This window comes from Parambassis ranga, chromosome 9 (genome assembly GCF_900634625.1).
Source record: "Parambassis ranga chromosome 9, fParRan2.1, whole genome shotgun sequence".
NCBI classification, from domain to species: Eukaryota; Metazoa; Chordata; class Actinopteri; family Ambassidae; genus Parambassis; species Parambassis ranga.
In genome coordinates, this window is record NC_041030.1 from 9,182,848 (window position 1) to 9,201,800 (window position 18,953).

Sequence of the window (18,953 nt, forward strand, 5' to 3'; positions counted from 1 at the left end):
AACCAAACTCTGCTTAATGCAGATAATACTGAAACACTAAAAACACTAACTCGTTTATTTTTACTTGCTTATGAAACTGTTCAATTCACAACAAACCATGTGGATGTGTTTATAATGACGCACTGCCTTATCTGCTACATCAGTGTTTCCCTGTTCATATAATGCACCACTGTGTCCTGACGGTCCATTACATGTATTTTATTCTTGCTAATAAGAATACGAGCAGGTGGAGATGTGCACTGGCTAGGCGAGGCTGACGCTAGCAGGCTAACAGAAGCTAACCTGACTATATGGGTTAATGTCGAAAACAACTCTAACTCTTTGTGTCTTTGTTAGGAATCTCCTCATGTCCACTGTGTGTGGGGAGGCAGCAAAAAACACAAACAACATGTCCTCAGACAAATAATACCTAGTTGACTGTAACTGAAGAAAAGTCCCAACTTTTCTAAGTTGATTTAACATCATCCTAACGTCACCTGGGGCCACGTGACAAGTTCTTTTCATGAAGTTGAATCCCTGCTGCTCCACAAGGGGGCAGGCAAGCTAAAGCCTTACTTTTTTGTCACGTGGCCCCAGGTGACGTTAGTACGGAAGCGCTGAACTGCCACAGTAGAAAAAAAAATTTAATCACTATCTCGTTATAACGTCAAATGCTATCACGTTATAACGACATATTATCTCGTTATAACGACATATTATCTCGTTATAACGTCAAACCGTATCTCAATAACGTAAAACCTTATCTCGTTATAACGTGATATTATCTCGTTATAACGACAAGGAAGGCGAAGGTGATGCAGTACCCATCGAGCCTTCTGTGTCCTTCCAGCTGATCGATGAGAAATGAAGCTACCCCCAGAGGGTCGGTCTCATTCTTTCTTCTGAACAGTCCCATGCATTTTAAAAACCTTCTGAGTGTCCGCATACTGATCACAGTATCGTCCACTGTGCGCAGTAAGGACAGAATCTCCCCATGGCTTAGTCCAAGCATGAAATAGAACTTAATTAAATCTTGTAAATGTGTCATTTTCCGATGTGAGCAGCAAACCGGTTAGGTTAGGCTACTTATAAACAGTTCATTTTTTATTACAGCAATAAAATGTATCTCGTTATAACGAGATAGCGTCTTATCACGTTATAACGAGATACGGTTTGACGTTATATAATATGTCGTTATAACGTGATAGCATTTGACGTTATAACGAGATAGTGATTAATTTTTTTTTCTACTGTGGCAGTTCAGCGCTTCCGTATGTGTATCATCTACTACACACAAAAAAAGAAAACTACACAGCAACCCATCTTTCCTGCAGCTATTGCTGCTGCTTTAAACTGGTCTCCTGAACAAGCACACAAATTATTTTGTTTTGTAGGTTCAACTTTGTCAAAAGACACATAAACTGGTTTTGGTCCTGTGTTGACAGTAACTGGAATTCACCGGGGGTCATTTTATCAGATCAGAAACAACTTTTGACTTTCTGGTCCCTGTAAACTAAATGCACTTATCATATGACTTCTTTTATCTATAGTGCTATAATGTAAAGCTGTCATGTGCATTTAAGGGTTAGATTTTTCTTTTCCACAAATATGAATGGGTTGTAAAATAAAAATTCACAGATCTAATTTACATTAACTTCTGTCATCTGTCTATGTTTTAGAGTGTAAGTACTCACAGACTGAAAGGGTCAAAAGCCCATCTACACTTACAAATGAGAAAATAACATTATGCGCTGAATCAAGGATCTGACTCCAGTGTAGCGGTATATGAGCCTCCCGGCCTCCTCCATACAGCCCGTCAGAGATTCAAGATTTGTCAGTCATGCTAACCACACCCCTAATTTTCAGATGGACCACTAGAAATATGCAAATGATGATGAACAGTGGGAGATGTTTTTCACTGAAACTTTGTGAGAGGTTCAAGAAAGTGGCAGTATTGTGGTTTAAGTCACTTCTTGGCAGGAGTTTCCCACTTGGTCAACCCATAACATCATTGAAAGCACACTTGCATTACAGAAATTCTAATGCAATTGCATGACATGTTCTAATGTTTATTTTATGTTCATGTAAATGGTACATTCAGACTTTCTCTGTGCTTTGGTGCTCTTTCCAAATAGTCTAATTGAAACAGAAATACAATGACAGATCAGAATGTTCTTCTACATTGCAAATTACTGAAATGTCATTTAAACACATTTTAATTTGGATATTCTCTGTAATGCAATTTCCCCATTGTGGGACAAAAAATAGGGTTTCTTAATCTTATCACCCATTGATATTTTAAAAAAATAACAAATTGAGTCTGTAGCTATTCGTTATACAATCTTGTGTAGTGTACTAAGATAATATTTATATATATTTAAGGTACATGTTGCTGATTTATTTACCATAGAAAATCATGATAAACAAAATATGAACACAGTACAGTGGACATGACTCCAAAATGCTATTGGAGTCCCACATTTTGCCACAACAAACACATGACATATCCTGTGAGTGCAAAACATATTAAAAAATGCCAGAGGCAGTGATTCCAGTGTGACTCATACTATAAATGTGCTTTGTATTTGAATTCACTCTGAGGCACTGTCCATCAGCTGCTTCTGGATTAGAAACTAGACTTCACATCACTAATTCCACATAATGTTTACATCACTGCAAATCTTGCAGTCTGACCACTCGAGCTGTGTGATTTGCCAGCAGTACCTCACATCTACATGCTTGAGTCGCTTGCTCCGCTGCATTATACGTTTTACAGCTGTCATGGTCACGTCAGTTCGCAGCAGGTCAACGTGCTCCACCCGTGCGAGTGGGATGGGAGGTAGGACTGCGGCATCTGTAAAATGATGCAGGTTCAAGTCCCGTCTCCCAAGCTCCTCCAGTAAAATGCAGTTAAGAGGGCATGGCAGGGAGACCAGAGAGAGCTTCTCCAGTAAAGGAGAACCAGTCAGGAGACACTTCAGTGCCCTTTTCAAGGACATCCATGACATGGCAGGCATCATCTGGCTATGTTCATAGGAGAAACTGCACAGATTTAGGAGAAACAAAGAAAATTAAGATTAGTTTGATATGTTGCCATGGCAGTTTCAATCTACTGTATCATTTTCTAGTTTGCTTCAACAGCAGTCTTACGTGAGTGTGAGAGAGCGGAGATTAGGCAGCCGTGGAAGTTCCCCATCCTCCTGTTGATCCACTTCTCCATCTTCTTCTTGCTGTGGCATGGAGGGAGGCTCAGCAGAGATGAGAAGGTCCCTGAGTCTGGGACAGACTCTGATGACCTCTAGTATTGGGGTGTGAGGGCTAGTTCTCACCCCTTCTAGGGTGAGAGAGACCAGCGAGGAGCCCGTAACTTGCAAAGCAGGAAGGAGATCAACCAGAGCACCCAGGTATTGTACTGAGAGACTCTGCAGCTGACCTGACCAGGCCTGGAGGCCTGCGGTTAACAGAGACCCTTGGCTTCTTCCTCTAGTGTCTTCAGCTACAACAGATATGGAATGGATGTCTGGACATAAACAGCCTAAACTGTCCAGAGTCTCACAAGTTACTCCCCCTTTTACATCCCTCAGCTGCAGGATTACACCAGACTGAGACAAAACTTTTCTTTCTACCACCGCTTGGTTCTGAGAGCAAGACGGCCCTTCATCTCTACTGGCGTCTTCCTCACTATCACTATCATTCTCCTCCCAGAATGTCCTCTCTTTCTCACTATCTTTTTTATTTGCTGCTCTTTCTGTTTTCTCCCTCAAACAATCTCTGCCTTGTTTGAGCCTCCTCTCCCTCCACACCTCATCTAGACTGGGGACTCCTTCCCTGTTTGTAAACTCATCCGTTTGGCTGAACTCTCTGTGATCGATGAGACAGCAGGCCTCTGAGAGGCCTTCCATGGCTAATCTTTCCAGGCAGGGTAGGGAAAGAAGAAGGTAGGCTGCTGTGAACACAGCGTCTCTATCCTCTTCTCCAAATCCAATATCCAAAGCCAGTAAACTGCGGAGGGGAAGAGGAGACAAAGCTGGAGAACTGGAGGGAGAAACGGAGGGACTGTCAGAGGATGAGCAGGGAGTTCCACCTCCAAGAGGAAGTAGTGCGGCTGGGGAAAGCAGATGACAGCAAGAAACGTCTAAATGTCTCAACAAACGGCAGCAGTGGACAATTGCATTGATCACACAGCTGTCACAACCAGTGCCAGCTATGGAGAGCGAGCACAGAGTCGATAGACTGCTGATGGTTTCAGAAAGGGCCTTTGAAGGTAGCTGCTGTGCTCCAGACAGGTCCAGATTCCACAGACCCTGAGACAGAAAGTAGGACATTCAAAAACAATTCAGACATAGAAGACCTTATCACATGTTTACACGATGTTGGTGCTTTGATAACTGGTACAGAAATATGGACGCAGGGGTTTCTGTCTAACCTGGCAACGTGCTGTAATGTGGAAGCAGAGAGATGGGGTGACCAAACCAGGGCACCTTTCCAGAGATAAACATCGCAGTTGGGGCAAGAGCAGGAGGTGAAGGGCCGCTCGGGTCAGCTGCTTTCTGGTGCACAGCAGCCAGATCAGCTCCTCAACAAGCTCACCGGCTACAGGCAGAGAAATGGGTCCGAAAAAAGAAACAGACAGGGATTCAAAGTCACACCTTCACTCTGGAAACTGCTGATACAGCAGATAATATAGCAGATAATATTGGCCAAAGTTCACACACATTATATACACGTTACAAGTAAGAAGGTAGAAAAAGTTGATCTCTATTTATACCCAAACTGGTGTGCTGCTGCTTCAAGAAGAGAAGTTAGAGCAACTCACGCAGTGTGTTGAAAGGCCCCATGATGTATCTGAATGAGTAATGATCCATGAAGTTGTCAGCATAGTCCTTCACCCACACTTCCTTCATGTTGTCAGCAAGACTCAGCAGACACAGCTGTGTCAATGAAAACACTGTGCCATCTTCATCTGTCTTCTTGCAGCTCCCCATCCACTCTATGTCTCTCACCCTCCTCTTCCTCCTCGTCTTCTGTCCGGGCTGAGCCTTTGCTGCTCTTCCTCCACGGTCACCCCGGAACAGAGGCATGCTGCCTGCTAGAATCTACTGGAGGAGGATCCTGGTTCTGGGCGAAAATGAAAATATGATTAAAAAGGACAGACAGATACAAAACAAATGTCTGCAACGATTTACAACTTATTGCAGGCTTGTCACGGTCTATAACTCATCATGCAGTTACTACACTATTTACTATGAGTCAATGACACATTTCACAGTTGTATGATGTGTATCATATTTTGAAGTCACTGCTTTAAACTATTGTAGAAGACATTTCTCTCCAAATATTGGAATAATTTACTCAGAATTTGAAGATAAAGGCGTAAAAACACGACTGTGAGCACGGTCGCTCTCCACCTCCCTGTCAGAACTCTATCGAGTCTAGTCGAGTCTTTTGTTTTGTATTAAACGCGTACTGACACTCCCGATGGGGCTGAAGGCCGTAGGTTATGTAGAAAGAAAGTAGAACAAAATGTTTACTACCTGTGCTACGACTCTACAGGATCTTTAACACCACTTCCTGGCAGCAAGGCCGGTGGACTTTGATTGGGTTTTTCATCCCTGAGCTTGGTCTCTCAGGAATGCGCTAGTGCAAGAGGCTGTTCGGACTATTTTTTGACTTCCGTGATCGCCACCTGTCATCTCAATCCTTAATCAAGTTCAAATAAGCAGCCTGCACATTATTTAATTTGGTGAAAACGCAGCTCACATCCCGAGAAGGTTATGTCTTCCTGGGAGCCACCACTTAGGAAATACACCCACTGCTGAGTCTGATCAAGCTGCGTTCAAGATTGATATACAGCAACAGTTTATAAACGTGTCACACTCGTCATTCTATAGCTGTGTCTCATTTCAGGGTCTGCATCCTTCGGAGGACTCAGCCTACGCGGTCTCAGGAGGCTGCGTCCTCCTGAGGATCCTCCGGAGGATCCTCAACCGTTGGTAAATGGGACGGTCTGGCCTTCAAATCACTTCCTGATTGTGGCGCGACGTCATAAATTTTGCCCCGGGAAAAACAAAAGCAGCGACAGCGACACAACACGGACTAGACAACAAACGGGACAACAGAGTGGATTTAGACATTTGGAATATTTTAATATATTTATTTGTTGTTGGAGGAAGAGGAGAGGCGGCTCCAGCGGCAGCAAAACCGGTGACGGCTCATTTTCTTCAGGCTGGGAGAGCGCAGTGGGGAGGTGACGGTAAGCTGCTGTTTAACCATATTATTGATCATAATTAATATACCAGTTACTGAGCAAACGCTAGATATATAACCAGTAGATAGACAAATATGATTAAATGTAATTTATATTTTATTCAATTGTAAGACTTGATACAGGGTCTGTTTGTAATTTTAATACTTTAAATTAAATAGCTAAATGTGTAAGAACCCTGCAAATAACCCTGAAACCACTGCTTTAATGTGTCATTAAGCATCAGGTCTGTCACTACACCAGAGAATGACTGCTGGGTGGAGGAGAGTGGGGCTCCCTGCAGGACCAGCTGTCTGTTCTGGAGGAGGTGTACTGACCATCATCACCTCTGGAGGGTGAGGATACATATTTTATAGCTTTTCATATTTTAAGCTGTTTTGGAAGCCGCTCTGTGGAAGTTATTATTTTTATTTTTGCCCTTTTTAAAAACATCTTTAGTAACATGGCAGCCGCCGATCGTCAGCTCTGCAAACCCTGATGGACGATGTGGTGGACAGAGGAGACAGACACCCCCCTCCCCCAGATGATGTCCCACTCACAGCCAGAGGACTCCAAGGTCTTCACCGTGGCATCATCCAGTCCAGAAGCACCAAGGACTCCTGCTCAGTCAAACATTTATATATATGTTCTTTGTGAATAGTATTTTCTGCTGATCTTTTATAAATAATAAACTGTACATTTTCATAATGCCCACTGGTAAATAGTTAGAAATGTTCAAACTGTGTCTTTGTAAATATTGTACATAACAGAACAATAAATGATTTACTGAGAAGTTGTTCAAAAGTTTACTTAAATTATAAATAGGTAATGATACACATAATGTAACAAGGTTAGAAGAGTTTAAGAACACAGAGACAAGAACAATTTAATACACAATTTAATAAGTGACCATTTAAATAACACAGAACATAAAATCACTGCTGTCCACCATCCTCTGTATGAGCTGAGGTCTGTCCGTTCTTTCTCTGCTCTCCCTCTCTCTCTCTCTCTCTCTCTCTCTCCAGCCTCATCTCCTCCGTTATCAATTGTCAGGTTTCTTCTGTTTCTCTCTGCTCCTCCTACAACAAAATGACAACAGGCAGAATGACCGTTTGATATAATAACGATAATATTGCTCCTCACGTGAACTATACTTTATACTATACTACAGTAAACAGTCCAGAAACATTCAATCAAAGCGTTTAGTTTACAGCGCCTCGTATCAACAGGACGTCATGTTTGTAAATATAAAACTCATTTTTTTAATGCCTATCACTACTAGCATTTTAAAACTCTCGAACTACTGCTCTTTACTTACATTTAAATGTGAATTCGGCACTCCTGCCGCTGCCGCTCGCTTGGTCCGTCATTGTACTATTGGACAAAAAGTAGGCCCGCAAAGCATTGTGGGATATTTAAGGCCACGAAGGATGGTAGCGATGCGTCCTCCAAATTCAGGCAAAAGGAGGACGCATTTGGAGGACGCATTTGAAGGACCCTTCGACTTTTGGCGAATTGGGACAGCCTTCGCGCAGCTTTGTGACGTAAGCGGCCTTAAAATGCGCACTCCGAAGGATGCAGACCCTGAATTGAGACACAGCTAATAATCTACAGTTACTTCCTGTTTTATTTTGAAGGTTCTGTCTCCCCAGTGTGTTCTCTGGTGTCTTGTCTTCCCTTTCCTCTTGTTCTCCCTCCTCCTGGTGATTACCTGCCCCGCCCTCAGGTGTCTCACCTGAACATTGTACAGTGAAAAACTGTAATATACAGTATTTTACAGTGGTGTAGTGTAGTGTGGCAGTTAGATGTTCTCTGGTATTATTGAGTCACCATCGATTATTTATGATTTATTATTTATTATAATTCAAGTATTATTTTATTAGCTGTGATACAGTTAAAGTAACATGACATTACATAGAAGAAATATGTTTATAACTGGGTAACACATTATAAGTAAAATGTAATGGTTTATTCTAAGCCATAAAAAATGGCAATTGACAATTACAGGTGACACTATACACAACTAAAAACAATTCTGAAGACTATATTTCATTTCACATATATCCTGAAGGACTGCCCTGTATTACCTGAGGTCTGAGGTCCATCTTCTCAGTAAACGTGCTGTAATGGTTTATTTAAAGTGGAGCGGAGGCCCTGCTGTCAGTAGGATGTGACAGTAGCCATCTTCTCTGTGTTCTACCACCTAAGCTGTCAGGCCCAGGTGGTGAAAATCTTTTAAAGAGCTCTAACTGGTCTGTTGGTGGGCAGTTTGTTACCCCTCACCTTCAACCTTCATTATATCTATGACAGCAATGTGGACGCCTAGTCATCGTCACTGACCAGAAGCCACATAAAGTTTAAAAGCTTAAAAAATTCAAACAGACATGGTGGTATTCGTTACTTTAATATCCAATGATGAAACACATCAGAGTATATTCATTAGATGTTGCAGTATTGATCTATGTTTTCAGTAAAAAATGTCTTTATCAAAGCAAACACATATTCAACAAAGACTTCACGTACTGTCCCACATGGTAATATAAATATGTAAGACTATTTCTTTAGATGGTTCTGAAAGATTTCTAAGTAGTAAAATAATTTGATTTTTAAAACTGATGTCAACATGACATGCTAAAAAGGCACCAAGCGATATATGGATTTTGAGGTAAATCTGGCAAGCCATGAAACACTGCAACCTACAGCAGACTGTACTGCAGAAAAGACCCCCTGACAATAAAAAGGTGGAATCAAGTTCCTTCTAAAACACAGTAACGGAGTGTTCAGTGATAAAACTGACCAGGTTATGACTAGAACTCAAGTCAGCTTCAGTCTTTGGATCACAATACATTTTCAGGAACACATTAAGCACATTATCAGGCACTGCAGCTACACTGAGCACTGACCAGGTTTACAAGACCACATTATGTACATTGATATTTATGGACTCAACATATTATGAAAATAAAACATATTTAAGGCTATCAACACCAGTATTTATATCATTACCTGTTTAAATGAGTAAGAAATCAGCTAAAAATCAAGTGCACATCAAATCATTAAAAGGTAGCTTGTGATTTAGAAAAAGCACAGCAAGCAAAAATGATAAGCAACTTCCTACCTATTGCTAAACTAAACTAAAAATGCAAATTTCCCTTATTCCCTGATTTAAAAACTGACAATTTATAAAGACTGAGCTGTTGGTGAGCTGACATTGGTCTCATCTGGTCTCAAAATGTTTGCATTGATGATTGACCCTCTTTGTGCAGGAACAGGACATTTCTGCTGGTTCTTCTTTTACTAATCTAATCTAAATCACTTAATACCAGTGGGTTTATTCTGCTGTCGGCTCTGTCAATGGTAGCACCTTCCTTCCAGCTACAAACACCTCCATTATGTTACGATCATCGCCTGTCAAAGAACAGATAAGAGAGGTAAACATAAAGTAAAAGGCAACATACTGGGACAAAAAAAATGGAAACTAAGACTTACCCAAATTCAGGAACTTTTCCAAGTGGGTCTAAAATTCAAGTGATGAGACATCAGTGTAAGCTTTTTATGAATGTTTACATAGAGTGTGTCTAGCACCAACCTTTGGTCCTTCATACTGGATCAGGTCGATGGGTCCATCAGGAGCAGCTACATTAACCCTCAGGGCGTCAAAATCTTTGCCTACTTCAAAGTTTCCTGTTATGTCATCCAGGGACAAGGCTACAGACACAGAACAGAGCATAAAGGAAGCTGTTGTATTCACCATGCTCCTATGAAATTGCAATTAGTCATCATTAAAAATACTTCATACCCACAGCCTGTGTATAGAATCAGGCATTTTGCTGCAGCTGACTTATTAGAGTGAGAGTAGATACTTCAGAAAGAAACATGGCTGCTGGTGGACGGGCTTCAACATTTAATGACAACATTCAACATCTATACTGTCTCAGCTAGATTTGTGTCTTACCCTGACTGCCCCCCAGTGTGGCCAGTCTGAACACCTCCTCAAAGGTGAGGGTGTTGTGCTCCGGGTCCTGGATGGTCAAAACTTTGGATGCGTCCAGAGTTCTTCTCACAGCATCTAGCATAGAAGCAGAGTAGCCCCCTGCCACATCTGAAGCAGAGCCACAGACCATTTCTGGCATATTATTCTGAATATTCTGATTGAACTGCACAACTTGAGTTTGTAGCTTAAGTCAGTTTTAGAAACATGGCACATCTTCCATATATTTACACACTTAGTTCAATGTTCCAACAGGTAAATCATCAGGTAGATCATCACTGTCAACATGAGTTTATTTGTTGTGGGCATGAGTGAATGTGTCAAATCAGACTACTATAGCGGGTGTTTTGCGACGTCATTACAGTGTAAAACTGTTGTCTCACCAGTTCCCAGTCCCAACTTCACTTTGTGTTTCAGGACGTTACGTACATTTAACACTCCACTGCACAACCTGGATAGACAAACACAGATAGAGATGAGTACATGCTTCATTGCCTTTGGTCACAGGAAAAAGTAGCAGATACTTACGAAAAGTTGGAGTTAGGACAGTGGGACAAAGACGCTCCTGTCTCCCTGAACAGATCCAGCTCTTCATCAGTGAGGTGGCAGCCATGGGCCATTACTGTCTGTGAATCATCCCCATCGTCATTGTTAATATTTAATCAACTTTTAGCAGCAGCCAAATATTTGCAAAGAAATATCTCACTTTATGCAACCAGTAATGTGTGTGTGTGTGTGACTCACCTTGTCAGTGAGCAGGTTGTATTTGTGATAGACATCTGTGTAAGACTCTGATTCAGGAAACAGCTCCTTTACAAGCTGCACCTCCTCCACATTTTCACTGATATGACTCTGAAAATGAAAACACACACCAAACCTTTAAGCAACACTGCAATATCTAGAGTCAAAGGAGTGACCGAGCAGTTCCCAATTAGACAAAATGCTCCCCTGCAATGTATGCATTTCACTGTTTGCACAGTCTCTATGGAAACAGTCTCCTATGGGACACCTGTTGTTGTCTCAGCGAACTTACCTGAATGTGCAGGTTATTGTTTTTAGCGATTGCTCCCAGTTGTCCAAGCAGGGCTCCAGTGCAGGATGGAGCAAAACGGGGAGTCACCACTGGCTTCACTAGAGGGTACTGACCAAATCAAGATCAGCAAACAGGGAGATTAAAACAACCAAAACATCTTTTCTTCTGAAAATAGTGTTTTTTTTTTAGTGCCATTTTTTTTGTATTATAGAACCTTACCTTTTTGTTTAAAAGCTCTTTAATGAACCTTGAGAGAACAAAACAAAAATTTTGATTCAACAAACTTTTATGAAGCAATATTACTTTAAAATCCGGTGCAGATTCTCTGTAAGCTGGAGGGTGAAATGCATTAATCAAAGGGATTTTTTAAAAGTCAAGGCATACTACAAGAATTGCCTTATTGTTTGCACAGACATTCTGGAACCATGCTAGTTATGCTGACATGTTCCTCATTAAGACAGAGGCAACAAATTCCCTAAAGATTATCTCTAAAACTTGTTTTGTTTACAGCACATGAAAAATCTGTATGGTGTAGCTGCTTTCAATACCAGCCTCTTCCTGAGACACATTGAATTAATTCAGTGTAACTATGCATTTGCTTCCTCTGGGAATTTTTGCACTCTGTTTTCAAACTGCTTGTACTGGCACAGATGAAATTTCCCACATTATTCTGCTCATTATTTCAATGTGAAGGTTAAGGGGGCCTTGTCACTCTATCTACACATAAAGACTTTCAAACGTACATCTGTTAAATCACAGACGATACCCACCTGCAGGTTTCATCCTGCGACTCCTGAGCTGATTCTTTGTAATGTTTCACACCATTATTACGGTCCATACACACCTTTCCCACCATGGCACGCTGCCCAAAGTCATCTACAAGAAAAACAAAACAAGGATGACTGTACAATAACACACACAGAGGGATGTGTTATTAGAATACTTGGGGCAGGTTTAACCGGTTACAAAAGACAGGTAAAGCAGATGTTGATCAAAAGTGTGAGGCTTTCTTAACTTGATAGGTTTCTCTTCTACTGCATTGAAATGTCACCTAGGGGTGTGTTGATTTTTGTTTTGGTCGTCACATTTTGTGCTCACTGCTTTTTTCATTCTTCTCATCTCATGACTACTGTCACTCATAAATCCTAATCCCACACTCACTCAGACACACATGCCACACAACAACACAGAAGGGTTAAGGTGCATGAAATAAGACACCATTGCTGCACCATGATCCGGTGTCTTTTCCATAAAGCAAATAATTACACAGCTGTAATTAAAGCTATTAGCTTACATCTGCGCTATTCCTGTCTGAGAAAAGGTGTGTGTATCATTTTTCCGTGTAGTGTCTTGCTGATACAAAGATCTCAGTCCGAAGCACTAAACCTGAGCATAGCAGTTGATAACATTACAAATCTTCTGAAATCCATTAAAGTGTTTTGGCTTCTTGACCCATTTGTACATGTGTATTGTTTCACATTGAACAATGCAACTGTGCAGAATGACCATGAACATACTAAACATATCATTTGATGTGGCATCATTCCAACAACACTGGCAGCCTCCAATTATAAAAAAAATAAAATAAAATTGGTTGGTGGTCCTTCCCCTTCTGCCACGTATCCATGATGGCAACCATCCTCATCAGAGTGTGTGGGCTGCAATCCCTATCACAGCATGTGGCTGCTAATGAGATCTCTCCAGCCCAGTCCCCAGGCGAGCTTAATATCTGTCTACAGGTTGTGACTGCAGGTGTTTCTTGGTCACCATGTTTTCCTATTGTGCTCCCCAGATTGGGCCGGAGGAGTGTGTCTCATCCCCCCTTGAAGAGGTTTGGAGGACAAACAGGTTTTTTTTGTTGTTTTTTGTTGCTGATGCTGTGATCAGTGGATCTGAAGGCTCTTACTGAGGCAGGAAGTGATGAAGATTTGGTTGTGTGGGTGTGCATGTCAGGGATGATTATATGTCAGGTATAGTAATAAGACTCTGCTTTAACAAGCTCCATAACAACTAAACATTAAATATATAGAGAGATAATACTTAAATGGACATATAGACAGAGACATATGCCAATAGTTCTCTAGAAAAAAACAGCAGCAGCAGCTCAGCACAGGACAAAGTTGAAGGTACAATGACCCTAAATACACAGAATGACTAGGTGATTCTGCCAAAGCTCATGCTTGATTCAGTGTGGTTTTATCATTACACATTTATGAGCTGTGTATGTGCTCAGTATTATGTAAGGTGACACCGAGATGATAAGGACAAGGGGTAAAGGTGAAGGACAATTCTGTTTTTACAGGGATTAGAAGAACTTTTCAGTCGAGTGCAGCAAAAGAAAAGGAATGTATGTATATACTTGGGCTTGATCTGATGGATTAACATCTGTCATTGTGTAACACCAATCAGAATCACTTTAAATATGTTAGAAAATGCATTTATCTATCACTTTCATGTATTTATTTTATTCACCCAGCCCGTAAGAACATTGGAAGTACAAACATCTACTGCTGCATTTGACTGCAGCCATTTCACAGAATTACACATGTAGTTTCTGTGTCTTCTACGTGTGTGTCTGTGTGTGAGAACATCTTACTTGCAATCTTCCCCAAGAGAAGAGAGGCATCTGTATGTATGGTTGCAAAGTAACATGCAGTGGTTGTTCCATTTCTCAGAGTTCTTTTCTGTAAAGCACACAGATCAGATGACAAGAAAGACAAAATCCTTATTCCAACATGCATAACCCTGTATGTTGTTCACGCCTCCTCAAACTGCATACTGACTATAAAAAACAAACAACAAAAAAACGCAGACATTATTTCAAAATGATTGTTAACTCACCACTACTTGAGTGTAGACCCTGTGTGCAAACTCCAGGTCCTTGAAGCGTGACTCCACTGGAAAGGTGTAGGTATTGAGCCACTGCAGTAACGGCAGGTCCAGCGCTGTGCCAGCATAGCTGTACTGGGATGCATGGATGTGGGTGTCTATCATTCCTGGCATAAAGAACTCACTACAACACAGAAAGTCATGCTGAACAATTGTGTTGACAGATGTTTGTAGCAGTGCAACTTTTTTGTTTTCATTAAATGACAATTCACATAATGACTAGTTAAAAAAAAAAATCATTTATTTCTTACTGTTGTTCCAGTTGTGTGACTTCAGATGTGCTGAATCCAAAGGTCTGAGACAGTTTCTCTAACTCCTTACCTTCCCCAATAAAAGCAATCTGATGGCAAAATGAAAATCAGACAGGAGTGATAATGCAGCTACATGTGTTTGCATGAAGCATAGCTGTGACATCATCATGTGGCTGCATGTTCAAGAACAGAAAACCTGCAAGCCACAAGATTCTGAACATTTGGCTCATATTACTTTACATTACACACACACACACACTGATGGCGGTTTGTACTGCACCAATGTGTGTAATGTTGCTGACCACTACATCCATCTATAACTATGATTAAATGCCTACGTTGCCAAAGCTGATCTAGCACAATAAAGGTATTAAGTTTAAGCTTTAGGAAATGACTTTTACCACAAACTTTTACAGATACATTATTTCATGCTTAAGATTTCGGTTTTCCATATTTAATAAAAACATAATATTATTTTTAACAATAACATTTTAAAACTCTTTCGTAGATATTATAGAATTTAACAAACCTTCCCCTCTGTATCGACCCCTAGGAGCGCATCCTCCAGTATCTGCAGCGCTGTTTGTTGGGTCGAGTGGACAAATGTTCCCCTGTAGACATACGCAATTGCGGAACTGGGCCTAACAGAGTTTTCCATAATTTCATAAGATCAGATCCACTCAAGCAGTGAAACCAAATACATGCAGAAGCAAGCGCTCACCAGGGTTTTGCTCACTGTGCGCTCTGAACGCCACCCACCAGAACGCACGACTCCACCTGACTGCAAAGACAATCCGCAGCCAATGAGAAGATAGGGTGTGTGTGCGTGTTGTGTCTGTTTGTCAGAGCCATCGACTTTAAGGGAAGTATATGTCAGTCCAGACATGTTTGATCTTACGCTTATCTTATATCGGAGTGTGCGTAATGATTTGGTGAAGTCCCTGAAGCTACTATGGCAACGCAATATGCTTTACATTCAGGGAAGTTGCACTAGAGGAGCAAAGAACATGCCTTTATGAGAAGACTGCAATGTTATTCACAGCTATTTATTTCTAAGAAATGGTGGTAGTGGTTGACAACATGATGTGCTTGACATTTAACAAACAACTTAGCAACTCAGACAAACCCACATCTGTTTAATGTGTGACCCTATAGTTGCTGTGTGGCAGTTTGGATCATCTTTTGTCAATAAAATGGAGGGGACTAGACTTAAGCAAACCCTGGAGAATTCCTTCTAACTTCCAATCAGTGATTTCGTTCGAATGTAAACACTTTACAGACATAAAGACGAGAACATTTAAAGAATCTAAATCTAATTTGATCCCAGTGTTGATAGAAAAAGATCAATCTGAAGTCTGATTGGGTCAAGGAGTGGACACCTGAGTTCTATAGCTTGCACCATGTTGCACCCCATTCAAACACACTTCACACATTTCTAAATAGCTATAGCATCGATTGAAGACATTTCACACAGAGAGTAACAGCAGCAGGTCTGAAGATGATGTACTGTGCTGTGTTGACTTGTTCCTCATTTTCAGTGCAGTTTATTGGTGTTTGGTTAATGATCCCACTGTGTTTGTTCACACTACTTTCTTAATAAAAGGCTAATAATGAGGTGATCAATTGTGATGACATGGATAATTTGGTCTTTCGGTCACTGGAGATTATTTGCTAATGTAAGGGCAAAATAATAATAAAACAGAAAACTTAGCTTCGCAAAACAACTCACATTACTCTTGCTTTATTTTTATAATATATATTCAAGTTTAAGACCAAATTTAGAACTGCTTCAGTGTGTGGTCCCTTGTTTCGTTGCCTTGGATTTCATTGTAATCCTTTGTTTCCCTGTTTCTCTGGTTATTTTGGTACTGATCCTGGGTTTTGATTCATGTTTTATTTAAGTTCCCTTGTTTTACTTCCTCTTCCCTCCATATTTGATTGCCTCGACTTTGTTTTGAGTGTTTGGATTTACTTCTGGATCATTGGACTTTTTTCATCAGCCTTATGTATTAAAACTCACTTTTTTGTTAAAGTTATCGGTCTGTTGAGTTTGTCTGTGTTTGGGTCCAGCTTAAACTGAACAACAACATAACCGTACAGCAGGTTACACTGCAGCACAACTGTAGGAAGCAGCCATCTTTAATTAGACTAACTGGTAACTGAGATTACCTTTTCTATGAAACTGCTATTACTCTTTGTTACTCTATGCAGAAAGAAACAAACCTCAGAGTTCAAAACCGTTTTGTTGGAAACGGCTCCCGAGTGAACATCAGGTAATAACTTGCAACTTTCAGTCATGAGTGTAAGCAGAACCAAATCATGTGAGAACACATCAGGCACTAAATAAGATATCCGATGAGCTCAATGATCAATCCACCCACAATGACGCATACCCTATGAGGAATTATCATTTGGATTCTTGCAACATTTTAGTTTTTTTAATATTCACCAACCTCACATGATAAATGACAACATACATTTCCTGCATATGAGCAGCATGCAAGGCACTTTAGGTTATCCAGAAATGGGAAGTATTAAAATAAAGAGAACTCATTTTACCGGAGAAGGGGTTTGTCTATATAGTAATTCTGCTGATACTGGCTTCTACTGTTTATTTTAGGTAAAGCAATTGCATATTTTGTCTCTGTGGGAAGATGCTGAATACAGCATTTTTTAGAGTTATTTGTGAAAATGTAAAATCAAAGGAACCTTCATGCCTTCAGATTGGGAAAATAGTGTGGAATGTACTCAACGTGTGAGACCTTGTCTGCATGCATGTTGAAATGAAACTGTATAGGATTTAGTGGCATCTAGCAGTGAGGTTGCAGACCACATCCTCTCTTTATAAGTGTTAGGTGAAACTACAGAAACCACACCTTTAATATAAAAAAGTGACAAGCCCATTTTAAAATTGACCTCATACTGTACATTGCCTTTAAACATGTCTGTTACATAAGTAAAAGTCTTTAATCTTTCACATTAATTTGAGACACATCTGGGAGAACAGCAGGTTTGTTTTGTGTTTTTCTTGGTTCTGAAACACTGTCAGAGTCTTCATCTTCAAATTCATCAAGATCATCATCACTGTCCAAGTCATCATCACTGTCCAAGTCATCAATGTCTTTCTTCCCTCGTCCATGTCCCTTATTTCTCTTTTCTTCTTCTTCTTCCCCTTGTTCGTTCTTTTCCAGATGGGAGTTTATCCTACACCAATAAATTAATAAAATGATGTATTACATGAGCTATTACTCATCTATTTCTTGTGCTTTTATAACAACAAAAAGCTCAGGCTTTGTCTTGACTGAGGGTCTTAATAACACTGAAGCAGCCATAAGGAAAGGGTTCAGTTGTAATGTATTATATTGTCCACAAGATGGCAGGATTGCAGTAAAATGGCTTGTATATTCTTGTCAGCAATACAAAACTATAGATTATGTTCATTAAACAACTGCATTGTTATCCAAGTACACATGCACATAGTCATGCCATTCACATGTTAAAATAGCTTCTGTTGATGCAGGATGGTAATGTGAAAAGACAATGTTTAAAAAAATGCTACATCAAAACACAAAAAGATGACCTCCACTTACGGAATGACAATGTCCTCTTTCTTTCCACACTTGCAGCAGACTTCAAGCTGAAGAGAACAGGGCTTACAAACTATGTGATAAGCATCCTTCACTGTCTTCTGGGCACACTTGATGCTGTGAATAGAAAACATTTGTCATCAGTTTTCAGATAAACTGAGAGACACAAAGGCACAATATGTAGCACTGTAGGTGCCTTTCAACATGTACTCACCATTTCTTTGGCTGAGTTAATGGCTTGTATTTGCTGTACTTGACTTTCCACTCGAGGACTCCCTTACAGTGTTGACAAAGTCCATCGTGGATTTTCGAATTGGCCTTCTACAATAAAGGCAACATGAGAAGGCACAGTGATGATGATAATAATAATGGTAATTGTAAAACTAGTAATATATATAATTTTACTTTAACAAAACAAAAATGTTGAAAGAAACTGCATTACCACTTGCACTGGTCACTAATACAAACACTCGTTACTTTACTACTCACTGCATAGATTTAATTTGCGCAAAATCATGTCATACTTGCTCACCGACTGCGTTGACTAAAATATATCATAAATATTCTCACTGTTGATATATTATATGTAGAAGATCTTTTTGTGTGGTCTTTTCAACAAATTCGCACAAACCTAAGAAGCTAAGAGCTAAGAACAGCTAGCCTACTCAGGACAAAATCCGAAGGTTCAAATACCTTCACTTGTGCTGTCGCTCCATACTTGTCGTTTTTGTAGGCTGTGGTATTTTGGTGCTTCTGTCCTCGTTTCCGAGATACATTACCTTTCTGTGAACTCATCTTATTTTGGCGTTTTTGTTATACACGATTTTCGAACAGACACCCAAGAGCCATGCCACCGACCGAACTACAACCCGGAAGTACAAACGTGACATGGAACGTCATTGCGGGTCAACAAGCATACTGTTATTTTTTTTCTTGAATGTGTTTCTAATAAATTATTACAAATGTATCGTTTTTAAAT

General features: G+C 40.3%; 3 protein-coding genes across 5 annotated transcripts; all 3 read right to left on the reverse strand.

The window, feature by feature from the left end:
* Positions 1-2,091: 2,091 nt before the first annotated feature.
* Positions 2,092-5,909, reverse strand: LOC114440705 (uncharacterized). 3 transcript variants are annotated; one of them, XM_028413135.1, is made up of 5 exons: positions 5,514-5,909; positions 4,796-5,097; positions 4,406-4,572; positions 3,130-4,283; positions 2,092-3,021 (listed from the first exon to the last, which is right to left on the reverse strand). In XM_028413135.1, exons 2-5 carry the CDS (start codon positions 5,058-5,060, stop codon positions 2,628-2,630), a joined length of 1,980 nt encoding a protein of 659 aa, XP_028268936.1. In that variant the 5' UTR covers positions 5,061-5,097; positions 5,514-5,909; the 3' UTR covers positions 2,092-2,627. The 3 variants fall into 3 exon arrangements, with proteins under 3 accessions (XP_028268936.1, XP_028268937.1, XP_028268938.1); XM_028413136.1 differs by lacking the exon at positions 5,514-5,909 and adding an exon at positions 5,332-5,495; XM_028413137.1 differs by lacking the exon at positions 5,514-5,909 and adding an exon at positions 5,451-5,475.
* A 2,702-nt stretch (positions 5,910-8,611) lies between these two features.
* gda (guanine deaminase) lies at positions 8,612-15,146 on the reverse strand. The gene is made up of 14 exons (XM_028415122.1): positions 14,917-15,146; positions 14,388-14,476; positions 14,089-14,260; positions 13,844-13,931; positions 12,018-12,123; positions 11,467-11,494; positions 11,248-11,355; positions 10,959-11,066; positions 10,743-10,840; positions 10,598-10,665; positions 10,179-10,325; positions 9,813-9,931; positions 9,713-9,740; positions 8,612-9,631 (listed from the first exon to the last, which is right to left on the reverse strand). Exons 1-14 carry the CDS (start codon positions 15,043-15,045, stop codon positions 9,555-9,557), a joined length of 1,365 nt encoding a protein of 454 aa, XP_028270923.1. The 5' UTR covers positions 15,046-15,146; the 3' UTR covers positions 8,612-9,554.
* Positions 15,147-17,238: 2,092 nt separating this feature from the next.
* c9h9orf85 (chromosome 9 C9orf85 homolog) lies at positions 17,239-18,851 on the reverse strand. Its single transcript, XM_028414460.1, has 4 exons — positions 18,668-18,851; positions 18,189-18,295; positions 17,978-18,091; positions 17,239-17,591 (listed from the first exon to the last, which is right to left on the reverse strand). The coding sequence occupies exons 1-4, from the start codon at positions 18,767-18,769 to the stop codon at positions 17,354-17,356; spliced, it is 561 nt and encodes a 186-aa protein (XP_028270261.1). The 5' UTR covers positions 18,770-18,851; the 3' UTR covers positions 17,239-17,353.
* Between the last annotated feature and the right edge of the window lie 102 nt (positions 18,852-18,953).